Source organism: Capricornis sumatraensis, chromosome 15 (assembly GCF_032405125.1).
Source record: "Capricornis sumatraensis isolate serow.1 chromosome 15, serow.2, whole genome shotgun sequence".
In the NCBI taxonomy this organism is placed as follows: domain Eukaryota; kingdom Metazoa; phylum Chordata; class Mammalia; order Artiodactyla; family Bovidae; genus Capricornis; species Capricornis sumatraensis.
This window is the reverse complement of record NC_091083.1, coordinates 64,462,536-64,482,055: the sequence shown is the minus strand read 5'-3', so window position 1 is coordinate 64,482,055 and position 19,520 is coordinate 64,462,536. Positions and strand designations below refer to the sequence as shown.

The 19,520-nt window shown below is 54.8% G+C and overlaps 2 protein-coding genes across 2 annotated transcripts; both read left to right on the top strand.

Annotated features, from left to right (window-relative positions):
• The first annotated feature begins 481 nt into the window (after positions 1-481).
• On the top strand, positions 482-10,213 carry LOC138091041 (interferon regulatory factor 4-like). The gene is made up of 8 exons (XM_068986685.1): positions 482-709; positions 6,305-6,494; positions 6,790-6,890; positions 7,720-7,816; positions 7,936-8,001; positions 8,906-9,277; positions 9,740-9,858; positions 10,093-10,213. Exons 1-8 carry the CDS (start codon positions 536-538, stop codon positions 10,201-10,203), a joined length of 1,230 nt encoding a protein of 409 aa, XP_068842786.1. The 5' UTR covers positions 482-535; the 3' UTR covers positions 10,204-10,213.
• Positions 10,214-11,674: 1,461 nt separating this feature from the next.
• On the top strand, positions 11,675-14,140 carry FOXS1 (forkhead box S1). Its single transcript, XM_068986686.1, has one exon. It carries the CDS (start codon positions 12,916-12,918, stop codon positions 13,906-13,908), a length of 993 nt encoding a protein of 330 aa, XP_068842787.1. The 5' UTR covers positions 11,675-12,915; the 3' UTR covers positions 13,909-14,140.
• Positions 14,141-19,520: the final 5,380 nt, after the last annotated feature.

Sequence of the window (19,520 nt, the reverse complement as noted above, 5' to 3'; positions counted from 1 at the left end):
AACCAGTCTCTGCCTCCCAGTTCTGCCAGGAGTTAGTTTGGTAGGTTCTATGTTTTTCCCACCTCTTCAGTCCTGGTCCTGGAAAGAGACCAAGTTTCCCGGAGGCTGAGAAGAAAGGAAAACAGGTGCAGGGATGGAGCAAGGGACACCCTGGGTGCCCGCCACCCCCCGCCCCCAGTACCGCTCTAGAGACGGGTAGAACCCAGGGCTACTCCACCCTTACCCTCCAGTGGGTCTTGGCCTCCCAGGGTACTTCAGGCTGCCCGCTGTGTGAGGACTGATGCCCTTCAGGCCAGGCGACACAGGGTGGGGCGAAAGGGCCTCCAGGGAGCAGAAAGGAAAGCGAAACTTCCTACCCAGACTTTCGCTTTCGCCGCCTCCGCGCTGTCCAGGTGGCCCCGGAGCGCGATCCCCTGTCGCCCTGGGGTTCGGTCACCCGCGCGCCCCAGACCTGGTTCCCGGAGCACTGCGTTCCCCTATGGCCGGCGACCCCTGGCGGAGGGACGAAGGGAAGGTCTCCGACAGCAGGCGACCTATGGCGGGGGCCGGGGGTCCCCTGCGCCTCCGAGAATGGCTGGTGGCGCAGATCGAGAGCGGGCGCTATGCGGGGCTGCGCTGGGAGGACGCAGGCAAGACCCTCTTCCGCATCCCCTGGAAGCACGCAGCCAAGCAGGGTTACCAGGTGCGGCAGGACGCTGCGCTCTTCAGGGTAAGGGAGTGGGGGCGGGGGTCCCAAGTTTGGTTCCCGGAGGGCTCTGTATGCACACGGTCCCAGCGCCTGGGGCGACCTGATGCGCTGTTATCTCGGGCCACTCGCCCAGCCCTTAACCTCGGCTGTCTCTAGGTTGATGATAATGTTTTCTACGTATGGGAGACTCTCCCGTGGGTGCCTGCTATGTCGCTTCAGTTGTGTCCAACTCTTCATCACGCCATGGACTGTAGCCCACCAGGCTCCTCTGTCCATGGGATTCTCCAGGCAAGAATACTGGAGTGGGTTGTCATGTCCTCCTCCAGGGGATCTTCCCAGACCCAGGGATCAATGCAGGAGTCTCTTATGTCTCCTGCATTGACAGGAGGGTTCTTTACCACTAGCACCACCTGGGAAGCCCACCCTCTTAAAAGCGAATTAGCCAAGGGCTGCATGGCTTGCACCGTCCTCACCCGCTAGGGTATTTCACCCTCTTCCTGGGGAAATTAGATACCACTGCCACAGATGGAAATTCCCTCCACTTCCCACCCCTAAACGGTTAACCCCAGCAACTTCGGGACATTTTCTGTGCTTCCCAACACCAGCCCTTCTCAGGGACCTCCTCCAGGAATGCCTTGTCTTTCTTCAGTCACCATTAACTTCCTCTCAAACTGTCTCTTTCCCATCAAGGTTTTAACTCGGGTCTCTTCCATGAGCAATAAGCAACCAGCCACATCCCAGACCACTGCCACCATCCCAAACACCACAGCTGCCTCCAGCTCCTGCTTCTCTGGTAGCTCCCCTCTACTTTCACAGGGTATAAAGCATCTAGAAAGGGCCTTCTGGTCATCAACTCCCTCACTCATAGCCCCTCAGCTCCTGCTCTCCCCACAGTCTGGCTTCTCTTTGTCCTGCTGATGTCACTAATTGTCTCTCAGAATGCCATTGCTATCATCTTCTTAGACACCCCCTCCCCCGCCTCAGCTGGTCTACATCTAGTGGTCCCCTCCTCCTCCTTGAAACAGTCTCACTTGGTTCCCAGGATCTCTGTGTGCCCACTCCACTCCCACCCTGACCTGTTCTCCTCCTGCCTTCCGGGCCCCTGCTTCTCAGCCTCCATCCCCTCTCCTCCTCTTTCCGTGTTTGCAGCACTCCCTCCTGGGCCTCCCTCCCGGTGTCCCACTCTCCTTACACAGCCTCAGCGTGGAGCCCAGTGTTTCCCAGCCTCCCCTCCAAGCCCCAAGCCTGTTAGTCCAGCACTCCCAGACCTCTCAAACTCAGCACCTCCTCAGGACCACACTTGTCAGCTCCCCACTGCAAAATTGTTTTTCAAAATGGGAGATGGCATCACCCGCCACCCAGACTGCAGAACCAGGCACCTGAACCCTGGCTGCTCCTCTCTCTTCCAATCTCATTCTAACCCATTACCAAGGTGTTTGGCTCTTTCTGCAGAACTGCTGTTTCAGCCATCTACTTGGATCCATTCCCACCATCTCTCACCAGGACAACTGAGTGCCCTGCTTTCCCGTCCCTTGGCTCTCCCCTTTGTCCTCCAGAGGGATCACTCTAAATGTAAATCTTGCCTCTGTACTCCCCTCCTCAGATTCCTTCCATGGCTTCCTGTTGCTCCTGTAATTAAGTCCCAACTCCTTACCAGGACCTCAGAGCCCTGCACAAACTGCTCCTCTTTGGCCTCTGTCCACCTCTCCCCACTCCCTCCCCAACTTCAGACCCAGCCAGATAGTTCTTTCACTTTCCAAACGGTTCCTGTGTCTCTCACTGGGAGACCTTTGTACATTCCGTTCCCCCTGCCTGGAACACCCTCTCCTCCTTTACCGGCCAAATCCCATCATGCTCAGCATAAACATCCCCTACTGAAGACAAGCCTCCCCTGATGTATTCATTTGTTTAAAGCATTGAGGAAGCTCTCAGTGCTTCTCCAAGTCAGCCCTGATCCCTTCTGCTTCCTCCATTGAACAACTTTCCCTATGAATTATAAGTGCCTTGTATGACTTTGCCTCCTCCAGCTGCCCATGGGTGGTGACCCGGAGCACAATGCCTGGCCCACGGAAGGAACTCATTAAGTGTCAAACAGGTGGTTACCTGGCCTGTACCTTAAGGCTATGTGCTGTTCAGAAGTGGGAGATTCTGTGGACTGGCCCTCCCTGTCCCTCTTTGGGGGTGCTTTGACCCATCCTTCAACCCACTAGTGACACACACATGTGGCCCCCTGGCTTCATGCCCTCCTGGCACCTCAGAGCCCACAGGATAATGCTTGGCCTTCATAATCCAACTTCAGTCTGTCTTCTTCCTTAATTCCTCTTTTCCTTTCCCCCAACACATGCAGCACATCCTCATTCTTCACAGATTGCATATTGACAGATTCTCTTGCTTGCTCAAATTATGTATAATCCCCCAATTGATATTCAAGGCACTTCTGCAGTCATTCACAGAATGGAAAAAAAAAACAAAACTGGGTCACCAACATGCACACTTCCAGCAGAGGCTGAACAAGGTGACAACCCCAGTTTCAGCTCTTCTACTGTCCTTTCACAGGTATCCTTTCAGAGACAATCTTTAGTGCCACATTTTTGATACTTTTTGTGCTTTCTGTTGGTGCTTTCACTGTCTAAAATGACCCCCAAGCCCACACAGTGCTGAAGCTTTGTTAGGACTCCTGACACAGGAAGGGTGTGATGTGCCTTTTGGAGAAAATACCTGTATAAGGTAAGTTCCTTTCAGATGTGAGTTATAGTGTTGTTGGCCATCAGTTCACTGTAAATTAATCAACAATTTATATTCAATAAGGTGTCCTTCAACAGAAACACACATAAAACAAGGTTATGTATTGACTAGTTGATAAACAGGATGTATTGACCAGTTGATGTACCAGAGGCAGACAAGGACTTAGCCTTGTATTTCCTTTAGGAGCGATAGTTCAGCGTTCCCTTACTCAGTGTATCTGTAAGTTTTATGAAACACAACTACCATGAGTAAGGAGAATCAACTATATACATACTCTCACATACATATGTCAGCTCGTCATACCAGGCTGCTCACTGTCCCCTGAGTGCCTCATGCTGCACTTTTGCTCAAGCTGTTATCCCGCCAAGAATATCACTTCACCTGGCAATTTCCTACTCATCCTTTAAGGCCAAATTCAGTCCATCCCACAAATATTTACTGAACATCTCTTGTGTGCCAAGCGCCACTCTATGTGCTTGGGGGGCACAGCAATGTTCCCAAAGATCTCTCTCTCAGCTTGGTGATAGCAACCTGAGCCTTCAGCCCAGGTTACCTTTGAGTTAGAGCATCATGAATATAATGAACAAGTTCTGCAGTAAACAAGCACGGACTGTGTGCCAGGTGCTGTGCTAAGCATCTTACACAGACCACTCATCTTACACCTGCCACAACCACGTAAGGTTAGGTATTATTAGCACAGTTTACAGACAGCAAAATCAAGCCTTAAAGGTCTCACCCCTGGCAAGAGACACCAACACGGGAAATGTGGCTTTCGTCTGGTGTCCCAGTAAGCCTGCGATCTCCAAAAGCAATAACTGAGTGCCATTTATCAGTTAAATCACCCCCCCCCCCCCGCCCAATCCACCACTGATTCCTGAATGTGATCAATTCAAGCAAGACATCTCTCGTCTTCCCCTTTGACTACTCTGCTGCACACTGGCCTTCCTTGAACTCTAGCTCACCCCCATGACCTTGGCCCTCGCTGTTCTTTGTACCTAGAACAGCCTTCCCCCAGTTCTTCATCAGACTCCTTCCTTCTTTTCAATCAGGCTTCAGCCCAAATGCCACTTCCTCCAAGAAGCCTTTTCTGATAACCCTCTCTAAAGCAGTCCCTCCTATTTTTTATTTATTTAGTCCCTCTACCATAACAGTTGGGCTTCCCAAGTGCCAAGTAGGAGGCAGAGGTTCAGTCCCTGAGTCAGGAAGATCCTCTGGAGAAGGAAATGGCAACCCACTCCAGTATTCTTGCCTGGGGAGTCTCGTAGACAGAGGAGCCTGGCGGGCTACAGTGCATGGGGTCGCAAGAGTCAGACACCACTGAGCCTCTGAACAGCAAACGACAACCATAGCAGTCACTCCAATGTGTTTAATGAGTATCTTTGGTTTATACGTGTTCTTGCAAAGCGGGCATTGCTGTTTCATGTGTGTTCTTATCTTAGGTACATCGTCTTGTGTTGTAGGTCTTTCTGTATCTTACTTTGATTTCACTCAGGGTCAGCTCTGGAGATCTATTCTTGTTCTCTGTCCATCTAATTTGTTTCTAGATGCTGTACAGACTCTATAGTGGGTATCTATTACACACACACACACACACACACTCCCATCTACTTTCCCAGGGATGGACACAAATTTTCTTTCCGGACCACAAATAACTGCAGTGAATCTGGTCCCTTCATGAGCTTCTGTGAGAATGCCTTGGGAACTGAAATTTCTGGTCACTTAACTGGACTAGGCATGCCTAAGTACCCTCCAGAAACTCTGCCCCCATTCCACTAAGTGTCCACATCCCAGCCAGCTGGCTTAGCCAACTGGCTAAATTTTGTGAGCTTACAGGTGATATCTCATACTTTTATCTGCACTTCTGTGGCACTAATGAGTCACAACATCTTCTCCTATGCGCGTGGGCTACTGGTTTCCTCTTCTGTAAACCACCCATTGGTGTCCTTTGATAAGATTTTTTTTTCTTTCGGGGTTGTTCTCTGTTTCTTCTTGATTTGCAGGAGTTCCCATATGTTCTAGATCTTAGCCCCTTGCTGATTTCAGACTTTGCAAATTTTTTGCCTGTGGTTCATGTCCTCAAAATTTTGTTTAAGAAACATTATCTGCCCCCTAGAAGATTTCTTCCTACATCATCTCCTATTAGGTTTATGGTTTCACCTTACTTTTGTTTTTTTTGGTCACCCGGAGTCCACTTTGTATGGTGCAGTAGATGTGGATTTCATTTCCGGCTCTCCAGGTAGCAGGTCCAGAGAAGGCAATGGCACCCCACTCCAGCACTCTTGCCTGGAAAATCCCATGGGCGGAGGGGCCTAGTGGGCTGCAGTCCATGGGGTCGCTAAGAGTCGGGCATGACTGAGCGACTTCACTTTCATGTTTCACTTTCATGCATTGGAGAAGGAAGTGGAAACCCACTCCAGTGTTCTTGCCTGGAGAATCCCAAGGACGGGGGAGCCTGGTGGGCTGCCGTCTATGGGGTCGCACAGAGTTGGACACGACTGAAGCGACTTAGCAGCAGCTAGCAGGTCACTGCCATCATTTTCTGTCCCATTGTATTATTTATTTATTTCTCACAATCCATAATTTGGAATATAATTATTTCTTTTCAGCTGTTGGCGGCTGCCTTCTCCCATTAGACTTGCATTCCTTGAGAACAGGGATGTCTGTCTTGCTCCCCCTTCAGTCTATAACTTGAGCTTGCTCAAGGAGCAGGAGCTCAAGAGATAAGTGTTGGATGGAGGGAGGGAGGAACAGAGGAGCCTAGGGGCAGAGAGAGAGAAAAAAGGGTGGGAGCCAAGGCAGTCCTCATCCCTTTCCCTGGCACCAGCCCTGTCTCCCAGGTCATTCCTCCCCAATTCCCCTGCTTATCCCCAGGCCTGGGCCATATACAAGGGCAAGCACCTAGAGGGCATTGACAAGGAGGATCCCTCTACCTGGAAGACACGGCTCCGCTGTGCCCTCAACAAGAGTGCTGACTTCTGTGAAGTACCTGAGCGCAGCCAGCTGGACATCTCCAACCCCTATAAGGTCTACAGGCTCCTGTCTGATGGTGCCCACGACCCAGGTACCATACTGCCCCGTGGAGGTAGAAGCTTAGAATGGCTCTCTAGGCAATAAGGACTCCACCTTGCCCATCTGTAAAATGGGAAAGAGTGAACTTACTGAGCTTAAAATGATGGGCTGCTAAACATAGAAGGCTGCTTAAAGTTTATCTCCCCATTCCAAAAAGAGGAAACTGAGGCCCAGAGAGAGGTGAGCCTTGCCTGAGATCATGCAGTGAGCTGGGATCATCTCAGACAAGGTTGAAGGGATTCACCTTGGGGCCCATGAAACCACAGACTGTTTCTTGCTCCATCCAGTTACCAGGGCTTGTGCTCCCAGTAAAGAGGAGGGCATTCTTCAGAGCCAGCAGAAGCCCCCTGGAGGAGTGACAGAGCCAGGCTGCAGGACAGAAGAGCAGGTCAGCATGTCCTAGCCCCTGCAGCCTTGCCAACCCAGTCACCTCGCACCCATGCCACCCCCTCTACAATCTCCAGTGCATCACCTCATCCTCTCCACCAGGTCTTGGCCATCATTGTCCCCATCCCTCTATCAGCTTTGCTTCCTACCTCTTCTCCATCTCTGCTATCACTTTCAGCTCCTTCATTCTATTCTCCTTAACTCCACCATCTCTGTCCCATTGTCTCCATCACCTTCACCTCCATCCCTCATGTGCATCAATCCTATTTTCTCCCATTTCACCCCTCTCCCCTGTTATCACTGGGTCTATCAGTGTGTCCCCACTCATGCCACCAAATCCAGTTCCACCATTGTATTCCCTTCACCTTCATCACCTCTAGCTCTCTATCATCTCCCGTCATCTCTGTCTCCATCATTGTCTGCATCGCTCTTACTCCACCCCAACATGTCTCCTCCTTCATCTACAGTCCATTGCTCCATCCCCATCACCCTATTAGCCTGGTTCATTCCACTGTCCCCTGGGTGCCACTCCATCCATCGCTCTGTCCCCCCATTTCTGTCACTCCATCTCCTAATTCACTCCTAGCACTTCTCTCCCTACCACAATGAATTTCATCTCTGACCCCATCATCTCCAAAAACCCCATCAACTCTCTCTTTACCTCTGTGGGGAAAAAGAATCTTCAGCTCTGAAACCTCAAAGTGCCTATTAACCCCAGCTGCCCTCCATTCTGCCCAGACCTCCATCTGCCCCAGTGCAGACTGTCTGGGAACTCCTGTGGCCCACAGGTCTCATCTCCTACCCTTACCACCCTTCATCCCAATGCTCAGGATGTATCCGGATTAGTCACAGAGGATAAAGACAAGGAGCACCCCTCCAGGCTAGCCCAGCAGGACTTCCTGCTCCCAAGCCCTTTGGCTGACCACAGTAAGGACTGGGTCTCCTCACCCAACCCTGCCCCCTCCCTGGCCTCTTCTGTGACCTTGTTGTAAGGGTAAAGGCACCCAGGGTGAGACAATGCCTTATTGCTTTTTCTCCTTCCCCAGGCTACCAGGCACAGAATCCCATTCACCCCTGGAGCCCTTTGCCCTCTGAAGATTTCAGCAACCCTGGTAAAGAACCGGAAGGCCCTCTCCTCTGACCACTGTGCAGAACTGGGGAAGGCCCAGGACTGAGGCCAAATAGCCTCTGTCTCCCACCCAAAGCACCCATGCAGACTCCAGATAACAAGAGCGAACATTTGTTGAGGGCTATGGCAACCCACTCCAGTGTTCTTGCCTGGAGAATCCCAGGGACGGTGGAGCCTGGTGGGCTGCCGTCTATGGGGTCACACAGAGTCGGACACGACTGAAGCGACTTAGCAACAGCAGCAGCAGCAGTAGCTTATGCCAGGCATCCTTCTAAGTCTCCCCACAGCCCTGTGAGATAGATACTGCCATTCCTGTCATTTTACAGATGCAGAAGCCAGACACAGAGATTAAGAACCCTGCCCAAAGCCACACAGTAACCTTGCGAAAGTTACTAAGAGGCCACAGTTCCTAAGTGGCAGTGAGAGATTAGAATCCAAGGGCCTGGCTGCAGAGCCCACAGCCCTAACCACTGAGCATCCTGCTAACTGGAGGCTGCTGTTTTATTGTTGTTGCTATTATTATTATTTCTTCCAGCACTAAAATCCTTGCTGGGAAGACGCTCCTAGAATTCCAGAAACTGGGGCTAGGAGGGCAGCAGTATCACGCCCTCATTGTACTGATGGCTCCAAACTCTGATTTTGAAGCTCAACTACCAGTTCCATCCTGGTAGTTAGAAGTATGTATCCGTTGAAAGTAGTTACACTGGAAGCTGCAATTATATACTACCACCACCACTACTGCTAGAATTATTATCACTTAACGGGAGAGAGTGTCAGAAATTCCTGAGGTGGGGCCCGGGAGGACCGCTGGGTCCCCTGCCCGGTTGTGTGGATGGAGGGGGAGCCGGCGCCGCCAACGCCGGGCGCGCCCGCTCCCTTTCCCGCAGATTGCTGGCTGCACGTGCGGCTCTTCTACCGCGCGGAGCTGGTGCGCGAAGCCACAGCGCTGGCGGCCGAGGGCTGCAGCCTGAGCCCGCGCGCGGCCACCGCGGCCGCCGAGCGACTGCTGGGGCCGCCGCCGAGGGTCGCGCAGGTTCGCTTCCCGGAGCCGCCGGCCAGCGCCCACGTGCTGCGGCGCCTGCTGCCCCACCTGGAGCGCGGCGTGCTGCTGTGGGTGGCGCCCGACGGCGTCTTCGCCAAGCGCCTCTGCCAGGGCCGCGTGTACTGGCGCGGCCCGCTTGCCCCGCACCGCGCGCGGCCCAACAAACTGGAGCGCGAGCGCACCTGCCAGCTGCTCGACACGCGCCGCTTCCTCGCGGGTAAGAGCGCGACAGCCGGGCCACGGGTTTGAGAATTCTGGGCCTGGGATGGACCTGGAGACAAAGGACATGACACGGAAACACCGAGAGTGGGAACGAATACGGACATGGGCCTGCAGGAGGTGGCGGTGTAGGCTTGTGGCAGGCTTGGGGCGCTGGGTGTGGGACAGAAGCCTAGGACTTGGGCACGTGTTGTCTTAGGGCATTAAGCATAAGGTGGGCATTGGGGCACTGGGCACAAGATAGGCATAGGTGAGTGGCAGTGGGCATGATAGTGAGCCTAGGGCACGAGGCACAGGGCCTGAGAATTAGAAGCGAGACATGAGACAGGCATAGGGATGTGGAAGTGGGCCTGGGCACATGGGGGATGTGGATTTACAGGACATGGTCAGGAGATATGAGCACAAGGTGGGCATCAGATGGGATCCCCCACCCCAGACCCCACCATCTCGGTGCCCGTAGAACTGCGAGCCCACCTACAGGATGGTCGCCCGGAGCCCGAATACCAGATCCGGCTGTGCTTTGGCGAGGAGTACCCGGGGCCCCTGGACCAGCCCGAGGATCGGCTCATTATGGCCCATGTGAGTCACTTTCCACACCAGCGGAGAACCACGCCCCCACCCAGCCCCTCTAAATAGCCTCTCACTGCTCCCTCCAGTCCCAGCTCTGCCCCTGACCTGCCATATGACCTCTGATCTGGAAGACCTCCTGTGTGAAAATGCATGTGGAGATGGGTTGTCACTCCCCACCCCTCAACAAAGTGGGTGGGTTAGGAGAAGTTTGGCTCATTCCTCCACCTCACTCCCACCCCGCAGGTGGAGCCAGTCTTCGCCAGGGAACTCCTCCTGCACTCGAAGATCCACGGCCAGGTGCCTGGGTGGCAGGTTCCCAGCCTAGCATCCCCGACAGCATCAATCACCCTCTGATGCAGCTGAGTCAGCCCTAAGCGGCTTCTTCTTCATACCATACCCACTAAAACAACTCCCCACAGGGTATAGATCCCACCCTAGTCCTGCCCCAACTGAGCCAGGGGATTTAAGGTAGGTTGGGACAGTGGAAGCCAGTCACGGCCTTCAACCACTCAGCCACCAAGCTGGAGCCTGGGAACCAGGCGCAGAGATAGACAGCTGGACCTGAGGCATCAGGCTTGGCAATCAAACTCAACCTTGAGGCTCCAGAAATAACAATTAGGACAGAAACAAGGCTTGATCTTTTTATTGAGAGTCGGACATGTCTACACTGGTTTACCTAAAGCAGACTCTAACTGCAGTTGATCCGTTATAAAGTTTGCTTAAAGCTGAGTTTACTGGGAGTTCCCTGGCACTCCAGTGGTTAGGACCCTGCACTTCCACTGCTGGGGGCCCAGGTTGGAGGGATCCCTTGTCGGGGAACTAAGATCCTTCAAGCCCCACAGTCTGGCCAAAGAAAAAAAAGGGGGGGAGGGGTGGCTGAGTTTACTAATAATTAAACCCTTGGTATGGTTTAGACTGAAGCCCAACCAGTAACAGAACTGTCACACTTCTGAGGGGTTCTGAGTTTCCAGACCCTCATTCCACCTGCCACAAGTCTCTCTTCTTTGGCGGGGGTAAGAGGTAGTGGGGGTCGGGGCTCCCAAAACAGAGGACTTGACCTGAACTTGGGGCTTTGAATGCTAACCACTAAACCGCCACCTGTAGATACTGACTTTGGAGAACCTGAGGCAGGCCTAGGATAGGAACCTAAGTGGGAGCCAGGAGTCCATCCCATCCCCAAACCCCACCAATTTTTGCAAAATGTGAGTTGTAGGGAGTCTGTGAGAATTGGGAGGGAACCCCCTCCACCATGAAGGCAGTGACCCTGCCTTGTCAGTAAAGTCACTGTTTTCTACCCCAGATATCAGACCTTTTACCTTTTCTGATTTCTGACTTTATTTATGGGAGTTCTCTTACAGATGGCAATGTAATAAATTTTTCAGTGATACATAAATAAGCCACTTTTACAGAGGAGAAACTGTGTGACTCCACAAAGGACAGAAGTCAGTCAAATCACTATTTTAAAAATTCACTCTACAAATGTTTATTGAGCACCTACTCTGTTTCAGGCAAATGCTGCACACCAGGGATAGAGCAGACCATGGTCCCTATTCTCTTGGGGGTCACAAACCTGTTTTGCAGCGGTGGCCCGGTAACTGTCCTCTACCCCTGCCCCTCACAGAAGGAGTAGCATTAAGGAGGTCCAGACTTCTGAGTTGAAATCACAGCTTTGGTCTCTCACTAGCTGTGCCACCTCAGGCAAGGCACTTAACTTCTCTAAGCCTCAGATTCCTCATCTACTCTGAGGGCCTCTGGAGCAGAGTCAGTCTGAGAAGCAACTGTCGAGAGGGGAGGGGAGCTGGCCTAGCATGTCAGTGGCACGCAGGAGGTGCCGGCTGACTTGGTTTGCTTGGGGCTGGGAGAGCACGGTGGAGGTGGCTTCATCCTTCAGAAGCCTTGACTGTCCTGGGCTTTGCTGTACCCCCAGCCTAAGGCTGCAGCTATTGGAGAAACTCAAGGTGACAGTCCTTGTCATGACCAAACCCTTACTCGGTGCCAGAACTCTAAAAGGGCACTGGATTCCGTGTAAGCTTTACCACAGCCTGGACAACTGCAGAGTCATCAGCTCCATTTTAGAGATGGGAAACTGAGGCTCAGCCGGAGAATTGGTTGAGAGCCTCTGGGAAAGGGGATGTCTCTGGCTTGAGGTCTGTCCTCCCCATACTAGTCACTAGAGGGCGCCAGCGCCCAGCAAGCCAGGTTTGGGCTGGCTCTCATAACCACCCTAGATGCCCCACCTCTTGCAGACCCCAGTGCTAGAAGGGCAGGGAACAGTGTGACCCCGAGTGCTCTGCACTGCGGGGAGGAGAAAGAGAATCACGGGCCTGGGAGGACGAGGAAAGGAGAAAGAGGAAACCAGAGGTGGGGATTCAAGAGGCCCCTGAGGCTCTTCTCACAAAGCTCCCTGTGCTTGAGCCACAGATCCTACCTCTGCTCTCTCCTGAGAGTGTCTGTGTGTGTGTGTGTCTCCCTCGTCCTGTCTTGGTGGATTTCTCTCTCTTGTTCAGTGATTCTCTTTCTGTGCTCTGCGCACGTGCGCCCGTGTATGGGGCTGGCTCTCAGTGTCTCCCCTTTCACGTCCACTTGCTGTCTCTTGTCTCCGCCTGTCTCCTCTGTATGTTCCTGGCTCCCTCTTATTATGTCCCCGCCTCTCTTCCTCTCTGTCCTGCCTTTCTTCATTCTCTCTATCTCTGCCTGGATCTCTTTTGGTTTCTGTCTCTGTCTCGCCCAGGTGCACATCCCGTCCGTCCTCCACCACCACCACCACCACCACCAGCACACGTGGGCTGAAGGTCTCAGTCCCTTCCCTCCCGTGTCTCCTCACCCTGGGCAGCTGCTCACAGCTTCCCAATCCTGGCCTCTCCTGCCCGCCCCTCTTGAGCCTGGGGGGAGGGGAGCGAGGGAGGAAGGGAGGGCAGCCTGGCGGGCCCACCCCTTTTTGCCTTTCCAGGCTGGGAGGCTGGGCCAGTGGGCCTTTTAACCAGCCTGGGCAGGCTGTGCCGGACACCAGCCCTGGACATCGTGCCTGGCCTCTGCGGTTCCGGCAGCCCGGCCAGCCAGGGCAGCATGCAGCAGCCGCCCCCACCCGGGCCCCTGGCCCCTGCGGCCGAGCCAACCAAGCCTCCTTACAGCTACATCGCCCTGATCGCCATGGCCATCCAGAACTCTCCAGGGCAGCGGGCCACACTCAGCGGCATCTACCGCTATATCATGGGCCGGTTCGCCTTCTACCGCCACAACCGGCCGGGATGGCAGAACAGTATCCGCCACAACCTGTCACTCAACGAGTGCTTTGTCAAGGTGCCCCGCGATGACCGCAAGCCAGGCAAGGGCAGCTACTGGACGCTGGACCCTGACTGCCATGACATGTTTGAGCATGGCAGCTTTCTGCGCCGCCGCCGGCGCTTCACCCGACGGGCAGGTGCCGAGGGCGCCAAGGGCCCCACCAAAGCACGCCGTGGACCCCTCCGAGCCACCAGCCAGGACCCAGGAGCCCCCGACGTCGCAGCTAGCAGACAGTGCCCATTCCCACCGGAGCCACTGGAACCCAAGGGCCTAAGCTATGGGGGTCTGATGGGGGCCTTGCCAGCCAGCATGTGCCCGGCCACCACTGATGCCAGACCTCAGACACCCTCAGAGGCCAAGGAGATCCCTGCGCCCAAGGCTGCAGGCCCAGGGGAGCTCCCTGTGGCCACCTCGTCTTCCTCGTGCCCTGCTTTTGGCTTTCCCACCAGCTTCTCTGAGGCTGAGGGGTTTAGCAAGGCCCCTGCACCCCTCTTGACCCCCGAGGCCACCATCGGGAGCAGCTACCAGTGCCGGCTGCAGGCGTTGAATTTCTGCATGGGGACTGACCCAGGACTCGAGCACCTCTTGGCCTCAGCAGCCCCCTCCCCTGTACCATCCACCCCTCCAGCCTCCCTCCGGGCCCCGCTGCCCCTGCCAGCTGACCCCAAGGAACCCTGGGTTGCAGGCAGCTTCCCTGTCCAGGGAAGCTCCAGCTACCCATTGGGGCTGACCCCCTGCCTGTACCGGACGCCAGGAATGTTCTTCTTTGAATGAAGGCCAGCCGGCCTCAGGCCGTCCCTGCATAGCCCCTGCCAACTACGCCCTCCAGGTTGAGCCTGACTCTGGGATCTGGGGAGCTCTCAAAGGACGCGGGCCTGGCAAGCCCATGACATCTGGGACAGAAAGCCAAGATTGCAGCGGTGAACACTCAGCCAGCCCTAGGGCCTCTGGACAGACTTGGGGGTGAGGGGAAGCAGGGCCCCCCGGGGATTTACTCTGTGGCTCTCAGGGCCAATAAAGCCAGTGTGATGATGAGGGTCAGTCTGCTGGATGGTTGGCAGCTGAATACCAGGACGCCTGGTTCCATGTGGAGTGGGTGTGGTTGTGGGGTTGAATGGCAGGGGCAGGGGACCCCAGATAGGTATGTCTTACATGAGGCTCTCTACTGCTGGGGACTTTCTCAGGAGGTTTCCCAGGAAGGCAGAGGAAGGGGACCAGGGAGTGGGAGAGAGAGAGAGGAGGGATCCAATCAGGAGAGATGCCCAGCAGGGTTGGGGCTGGGCGGCACTGAGGGGCTGACCCTCCAGCCCCAAAATCTGTGACTCGGCTCCCTCATGATGAGCAGCCACAATACCTGTGACCATTTGTGGTATTTATCCTGTCCTGGGCTCATATATATCTTCTCATATATATATGTGTGGTACAGAATGTTATCCCCATTTTACAGTGGTAGAAACTGAGGCTCAAAGAATTTGGGGCTCACTAGCTCTGGCTCCAAATGGCAAATGAGTGGCAGAGAAGAAATCCAAACCAGGTCTGTGTGGCTCTACCCGCCCCCACCCCCACCCCCCAACAACCAATCCTAACTTGCAGTTTGAGTGAGTCTGCAGGGTGGCACATAGGGTGACCCCCTCAGAGGGAGGGGGGCATTTTTTGAAGCCTGGCGTGCCAGGGCTAAAAAGCCGCCCCTCACCCCTAACACAGACAGGGAGCCCAAGGCTCAAAAGGCAGGCACACTTCCCTTGTCTGGATTTCCCATGTGACTGGGAGACCTCCCTGAGCCAACAGCTCTCTGAAGTCTCCTGGTGTCTCTTTAAGAAAACATTTCCCTTAAAGTGGGAGGGGGTGGCTATCCAGGGTACAGCTCAGAAGAGGCTGAGCCCTGACCTTTGACCTTCTTCAGCTGCCCCCTTGGGTGGAAGCAGGAGAAGTGGGTATATTCATGTCCCCCATCAGAGGAACAGACTTAGGGACCTGAAACCTCACTGTTCCCACACCTTCCAACACCAGGCTTGCTGAAGCCGATGGCTTTCTTCTGGGACCTCAGTCCCCCATCTGGATCATGGGTGTAGGGAGAGAAGACAGGAGCCAAGGATTCTTTGCTGGAGGCTCTTGGGTCCCACGAGATGATACCCAGGAGGCTAGAGACCCCTTCATCAGTCAGGCAGCCCAGTTCCCTCCAGAAACCCCCCTCTCGGGCAGGCAGCCACGCTGGCTTCAGTCTCTGCGGCTCCCTCCTCCCTCAGCCAGTCCCCTGAGGCCTGGGAGGAAGCGAGCCCGGCTGGACGGCCCCAGCTGTCTGGTTCCCACAGACTCCAGAGCTGGGGTGGAGGGGGGACCTGCAGGGTGGGAGGCTCAGTGCGGCCAGAAGGGGGTGGGGAAATGCCTGGCCAGTTTGGGGACCCTCCCCACCGTGTGTGCTGGGCCACAGCCTGGAACCCATGGAGCAGCGGGGGGACGTCGTGTCCCATTTGGGCGGCCTTGTGGCCGAAAGGGGACAGGATGGAGCCCCATGAGTGCAGGGCAGGGCGAGGAGAGGTTCACACCACAGGGTGTGCCTGTGTGGGTCAGTACGACTCAGGGTGTGTGTGTGAGAGAGAGAGAAAGAGAGATGCTCGGAGACAGAGACAGGGACAGATTCAGGGGGCAGGGGTCCTATCTCAGCTGGATCAGAGAAAGAGGCCGCTGCCGGCGCCGTTCCCTGTGGTGCATTCCTGTGGAGGCCCGGTGACCCCAGTCCCTTCCCAGCCTGTGTCCTGGAGCCAGTAAGAGGATGGGGAGGCCAGCCCAACAGGAGGAGAGCCGAAGCCTCGGCATCCTGCTCCACCCACCCCTGGAGGAGGTTTAGCATCTGACTGGGGCGGGGGCTTGTGGAGAAGAAACTGCACCCCCTGCCCCCGATTTGTGGTAAGGGAACAGGCAAAGGGGTCAGCCATACCCTGAGCTGGGCGAGCCCCCTCCATGTCCCTCTCAGGTCCCCTCAAAGAGTCAAGAAGTGAAGATGGGCCCCTCAGCCCCAGTGCCTAAGCAGGACCCTGGGCTGAGAGCCTGCCTTGGACTTGCCATGTGAGCCTGGACCGGCGCCCATCTCTCTAGGCCCTGATTTCATTCCTTTTGCCCGATGAGGGGGTTGCAGTCAGGAAGGCACAGCCTGACTCTTTGAACCCAAATCCCAGGGTGGGGTTGACCTGGGGGACAAACTGGAAGGGATCCCCTCCCAGAGGCGCTAGACCAGGAAGACCAGACACCATGGTCTCACGTTACCCTCTGCCTGCCTGCTGCCCAGCCCGGGGACCCCACCCACTGGGCCTCCTGCCCTCACATACTTTCCATGACCAACAGACACCCTCCGGCTCCTGCCTAGCCACCCCCACCTGACGGGAAGGACTGTGCTCAGCAGAGACTTGGAATCCCTAAGCTGGGCTGACCCAGAGAAAGCACCTCAGCACAGATGGAGAGACCAAGGCCAGAGAAGGTAAGCGATGTGCCCAAGGCCACACAGCAGGGCAGGAGTACCCCTCTGCTGCCTTAACTGTATAGCTCTTAGGGGATCAGGAGCCTCTCCTGATTCTCCACACTGGAGGCTGGCCTGTCTCCAGGAGGGGCTCCCAACCTTCACTCCTTCTCAGCAGGTCAGAGTGCAAAAGGGTGCTGAGTGGCCTGAGTAGAGTCAGGCTAAATCGAATCTAAAACAGTAAAGCCAGTGGTACTTCAGAATATTCCAGAGTCTTTCATCACAGCGACTCAGATTCTTGGACTATCAGAGCTGAAAGGGCGTCTCCCGCCCCATTTCTGAATCCCCTCCACACCAGGCAGTGCGTATCACGTGGGGTGCCTTCAGAGCTGGCCTCTTCCCACCCAAGTTTGGCAGCTCTGAAGGGCTGTCAGGAAGTTCTTCACCTGCTGGTCCTTTGGTCTCTGCTCTCTCTGCCTCCAGGGAGGCTGCCCCCACCCACAGGGCTGGGCCTTCCTCAGCTGCTTCTCCACCCTCCACATCTTATCTCCCCCTCGCCTCTCCGCCCACCCGCTTCCTTCCCTGGTTTACAGCATTCCACTGCCCAGAGTTCCAGGCTCCTTCCCACACCCCAGACAGAGCCTGGGCCAGGGTGGGGAGACCCTCTCCCTTAGAGCGTGGGCCCTCTGGGGCCACCACAGTGATGAGGAGGACGGGAGAGGCTGTGTCAGCTAGCCTGGCATGTCTACCTACTGGGAATGTACAAACCCAGGAATCTAATCCTCGGCCAAAACATCCCCTCCCATCACTCCTAAGAGGCCAGGCTGCCAGAGGCAGTAGGTACGGCAGCTAAGAGCAAGGGCTCTAGACCCTAGCTGTCTGGCTTCAGGTCCCAGTTGTCCCTTCCCAGCTGTGTGATCTTGAGCAAGTTGCTTCCCCTCTCTGGGTTTCCCTCATCTGAAAAATGTGGATTTACTAACAGTGCCTACCTCCATGGGACTGTTGCTAGGATTACATGAATTAATATTTGCAAAGTGCTTTGAACAGGGTCTGGCCCATGCAAACAGCAATGTGTGTGTTTAAGCAAAATAAATACGTGGGTTCTGGGGGCTTGTCTTCTTAACCTGGTTTACCCCCCAGGGGAGGCTGTAGCTACTGTGGAGGTTGGAGGTGTGTGTGTAGGGAGAGGAGAGATTGTTCTGAGATGAAGCTTTGGATTCAATTCCTGGCATCTTCACTTCCTTGCTGTGTGACCTTGAACAAGTAGATTCACCTCTCAGAGTGCTAGTTTCTTCATCTGTAAAATGGAGCAAGATTACAGTTCTCAAGGACTGGCATATGGGAAAATCTCATCTTGCACAATATGTGTACAATTCAGTCAACATGAATGAAATTGGATGCCTGACACTAATACTACATGGTACGTCAACTCCCGAAACACGAAAGAGCCCCGCTGGAGGGCCTTGTACCCTCAGCCCAGTCCTCTCTGCCCCTTTCATTGGCAAAACTGTCCCTGAGGGTCCAGACCCCGAGGTGCCTAATCCTGCCCTGCTGGTAACTGGGTGGTGACTCAGGGAGGTAGCTGGTGGGGCTAAAGGAAGCGGTTCTGGGCTAAAAACAGACCAGAGGCTCATTTAGTCCCACAGTCAGCCAGAACCCTGCCTTTGACCCCCGGAAAGGCTGCCTCCTCCAGACCGCAGTCCTCAGGGTGCCCTGATCTCTCTGGGAGACCAAGAGGAGGCTGACTCTCCCGAGTGAGTTAAGGCAGCTGAGTCCTCTAAGCCTTTGCACTCGCTGTTTCCTCCCCCTGAAAAGCTCACTCCCCATGGCTGACTTCTTAGCATCCAGAGGCCAAGTTGAATATCACTTCCTGGGAGAAGCCTCCCCTCACCCTTTGATTTGAATGGATGTCTCTAGATTCTTTCCCCATCTCTGCATCCCATGTGTTTCCTCCACCTGGTGCCTACTGTAATGTGGAAATATGCATCTGTGTGTATTCACTTTTTCTTATATCTCTGCCTTAGTGTCATAAGCCTCTGGGGCCAGGGCTTCGGTCTGCCTTATCCACTTTATCCACTTCTCCAACCCACTGACTGGCATGTAACAGGCCCTCAGTAAAGGTGTGCTGGGGGATAAAAGGATAAATCCATTTGCCATGGATTAAATCTCAGAGAATCCTCCAGGGGCTCCTGGTCAGAGCCAGAGGCCAAGCTCTCAAAGGCCTGTGTGATCTGGCTTTGGTTCCTCTTGAACTCTCTCCCACCCTCACTCCAAACAGGCTTTGCACTTGCTCATCCTTCTGCCTGGACCAGTCTTCCACGCACACCCACAGGACTCACTCCCTGACCACCATGTCCCCCACCCACCCCACCAACTCATTCTAAGTTCGTTATTGCCGCCCAGTGTCTGTCTCCCAGGAAGGAAGTTCCATGAGGCCAGGAGTTTTTGTCTATTGGTTGCTTGTCCTCTACACCTGGAATAGTGTCTGGAACAGAGTAGGGACTGGAGAGAGTTGTGGAACACGTGAACTCAGCAGCCTGGCCAGGTGCTTGATCTCTACATCTCAGGTCACTTTTGCTTTGACCCCAGGAGGCAGGTACTATCATCCCATTTTACAGACAGGAAACTGAGGCTCAGAGAGGGTGCACAGGTCCACGTGAACCCCATTCTGCCTGTCTGCAGCCCCCTCTTCCTGTCCCCACAGTCCTTACAGCCCCCTCAAGCAGTCATGCCCCAACCTCCCCCTGGCCTCTCCCTGCCTCCAGTCTCTCTCTCCCATCAGTGATGTCCCAGACTGCAGCGATCCTTATAAATCACAGATCTGATCATGTCCCTCTTTCATTTGAAACCCTTCCATAGTTCCCTATGGCTGGGGTTCAGCCTGGCATTTGAGGCTCCTGCCAACTTCCCCAGACTTATTTCTTGCTTCCTC

Excerpts from the sequence above, each read along its gene's own strand:
- FOXS1 (XM_068986686.1), top strand. The coding sequence starts at position 12,916 with ATGCAGCAGCCGCCCCCACCCGGGCCCCTGGCCCCTGCGGCCGAGCCA.
- LOC138091041 (XM_068986685.1), top strand. The coding sequence starts at position 536 with ATGGCGGGGGCCGGGGGTCCCCTGCGCCTCCGAGAATGGCTGGTGGCG. Across the intron at positions 6,891-7,719 it reads GCTGCAGGACAGAAGAGCAG|GATGTATCCGGATTAGTCAC; the intron begins GTCAGCATGTCC and ends CCCAATGCTCAG. Across the intron at positions 9,278-9,739 it reads CACGCGCCGCTTCCTCGCGG|AACTGCGAGCCCACCTACAG; the intron begins GTAAGAGCGCGA and ends CGGTGCCCGTAG.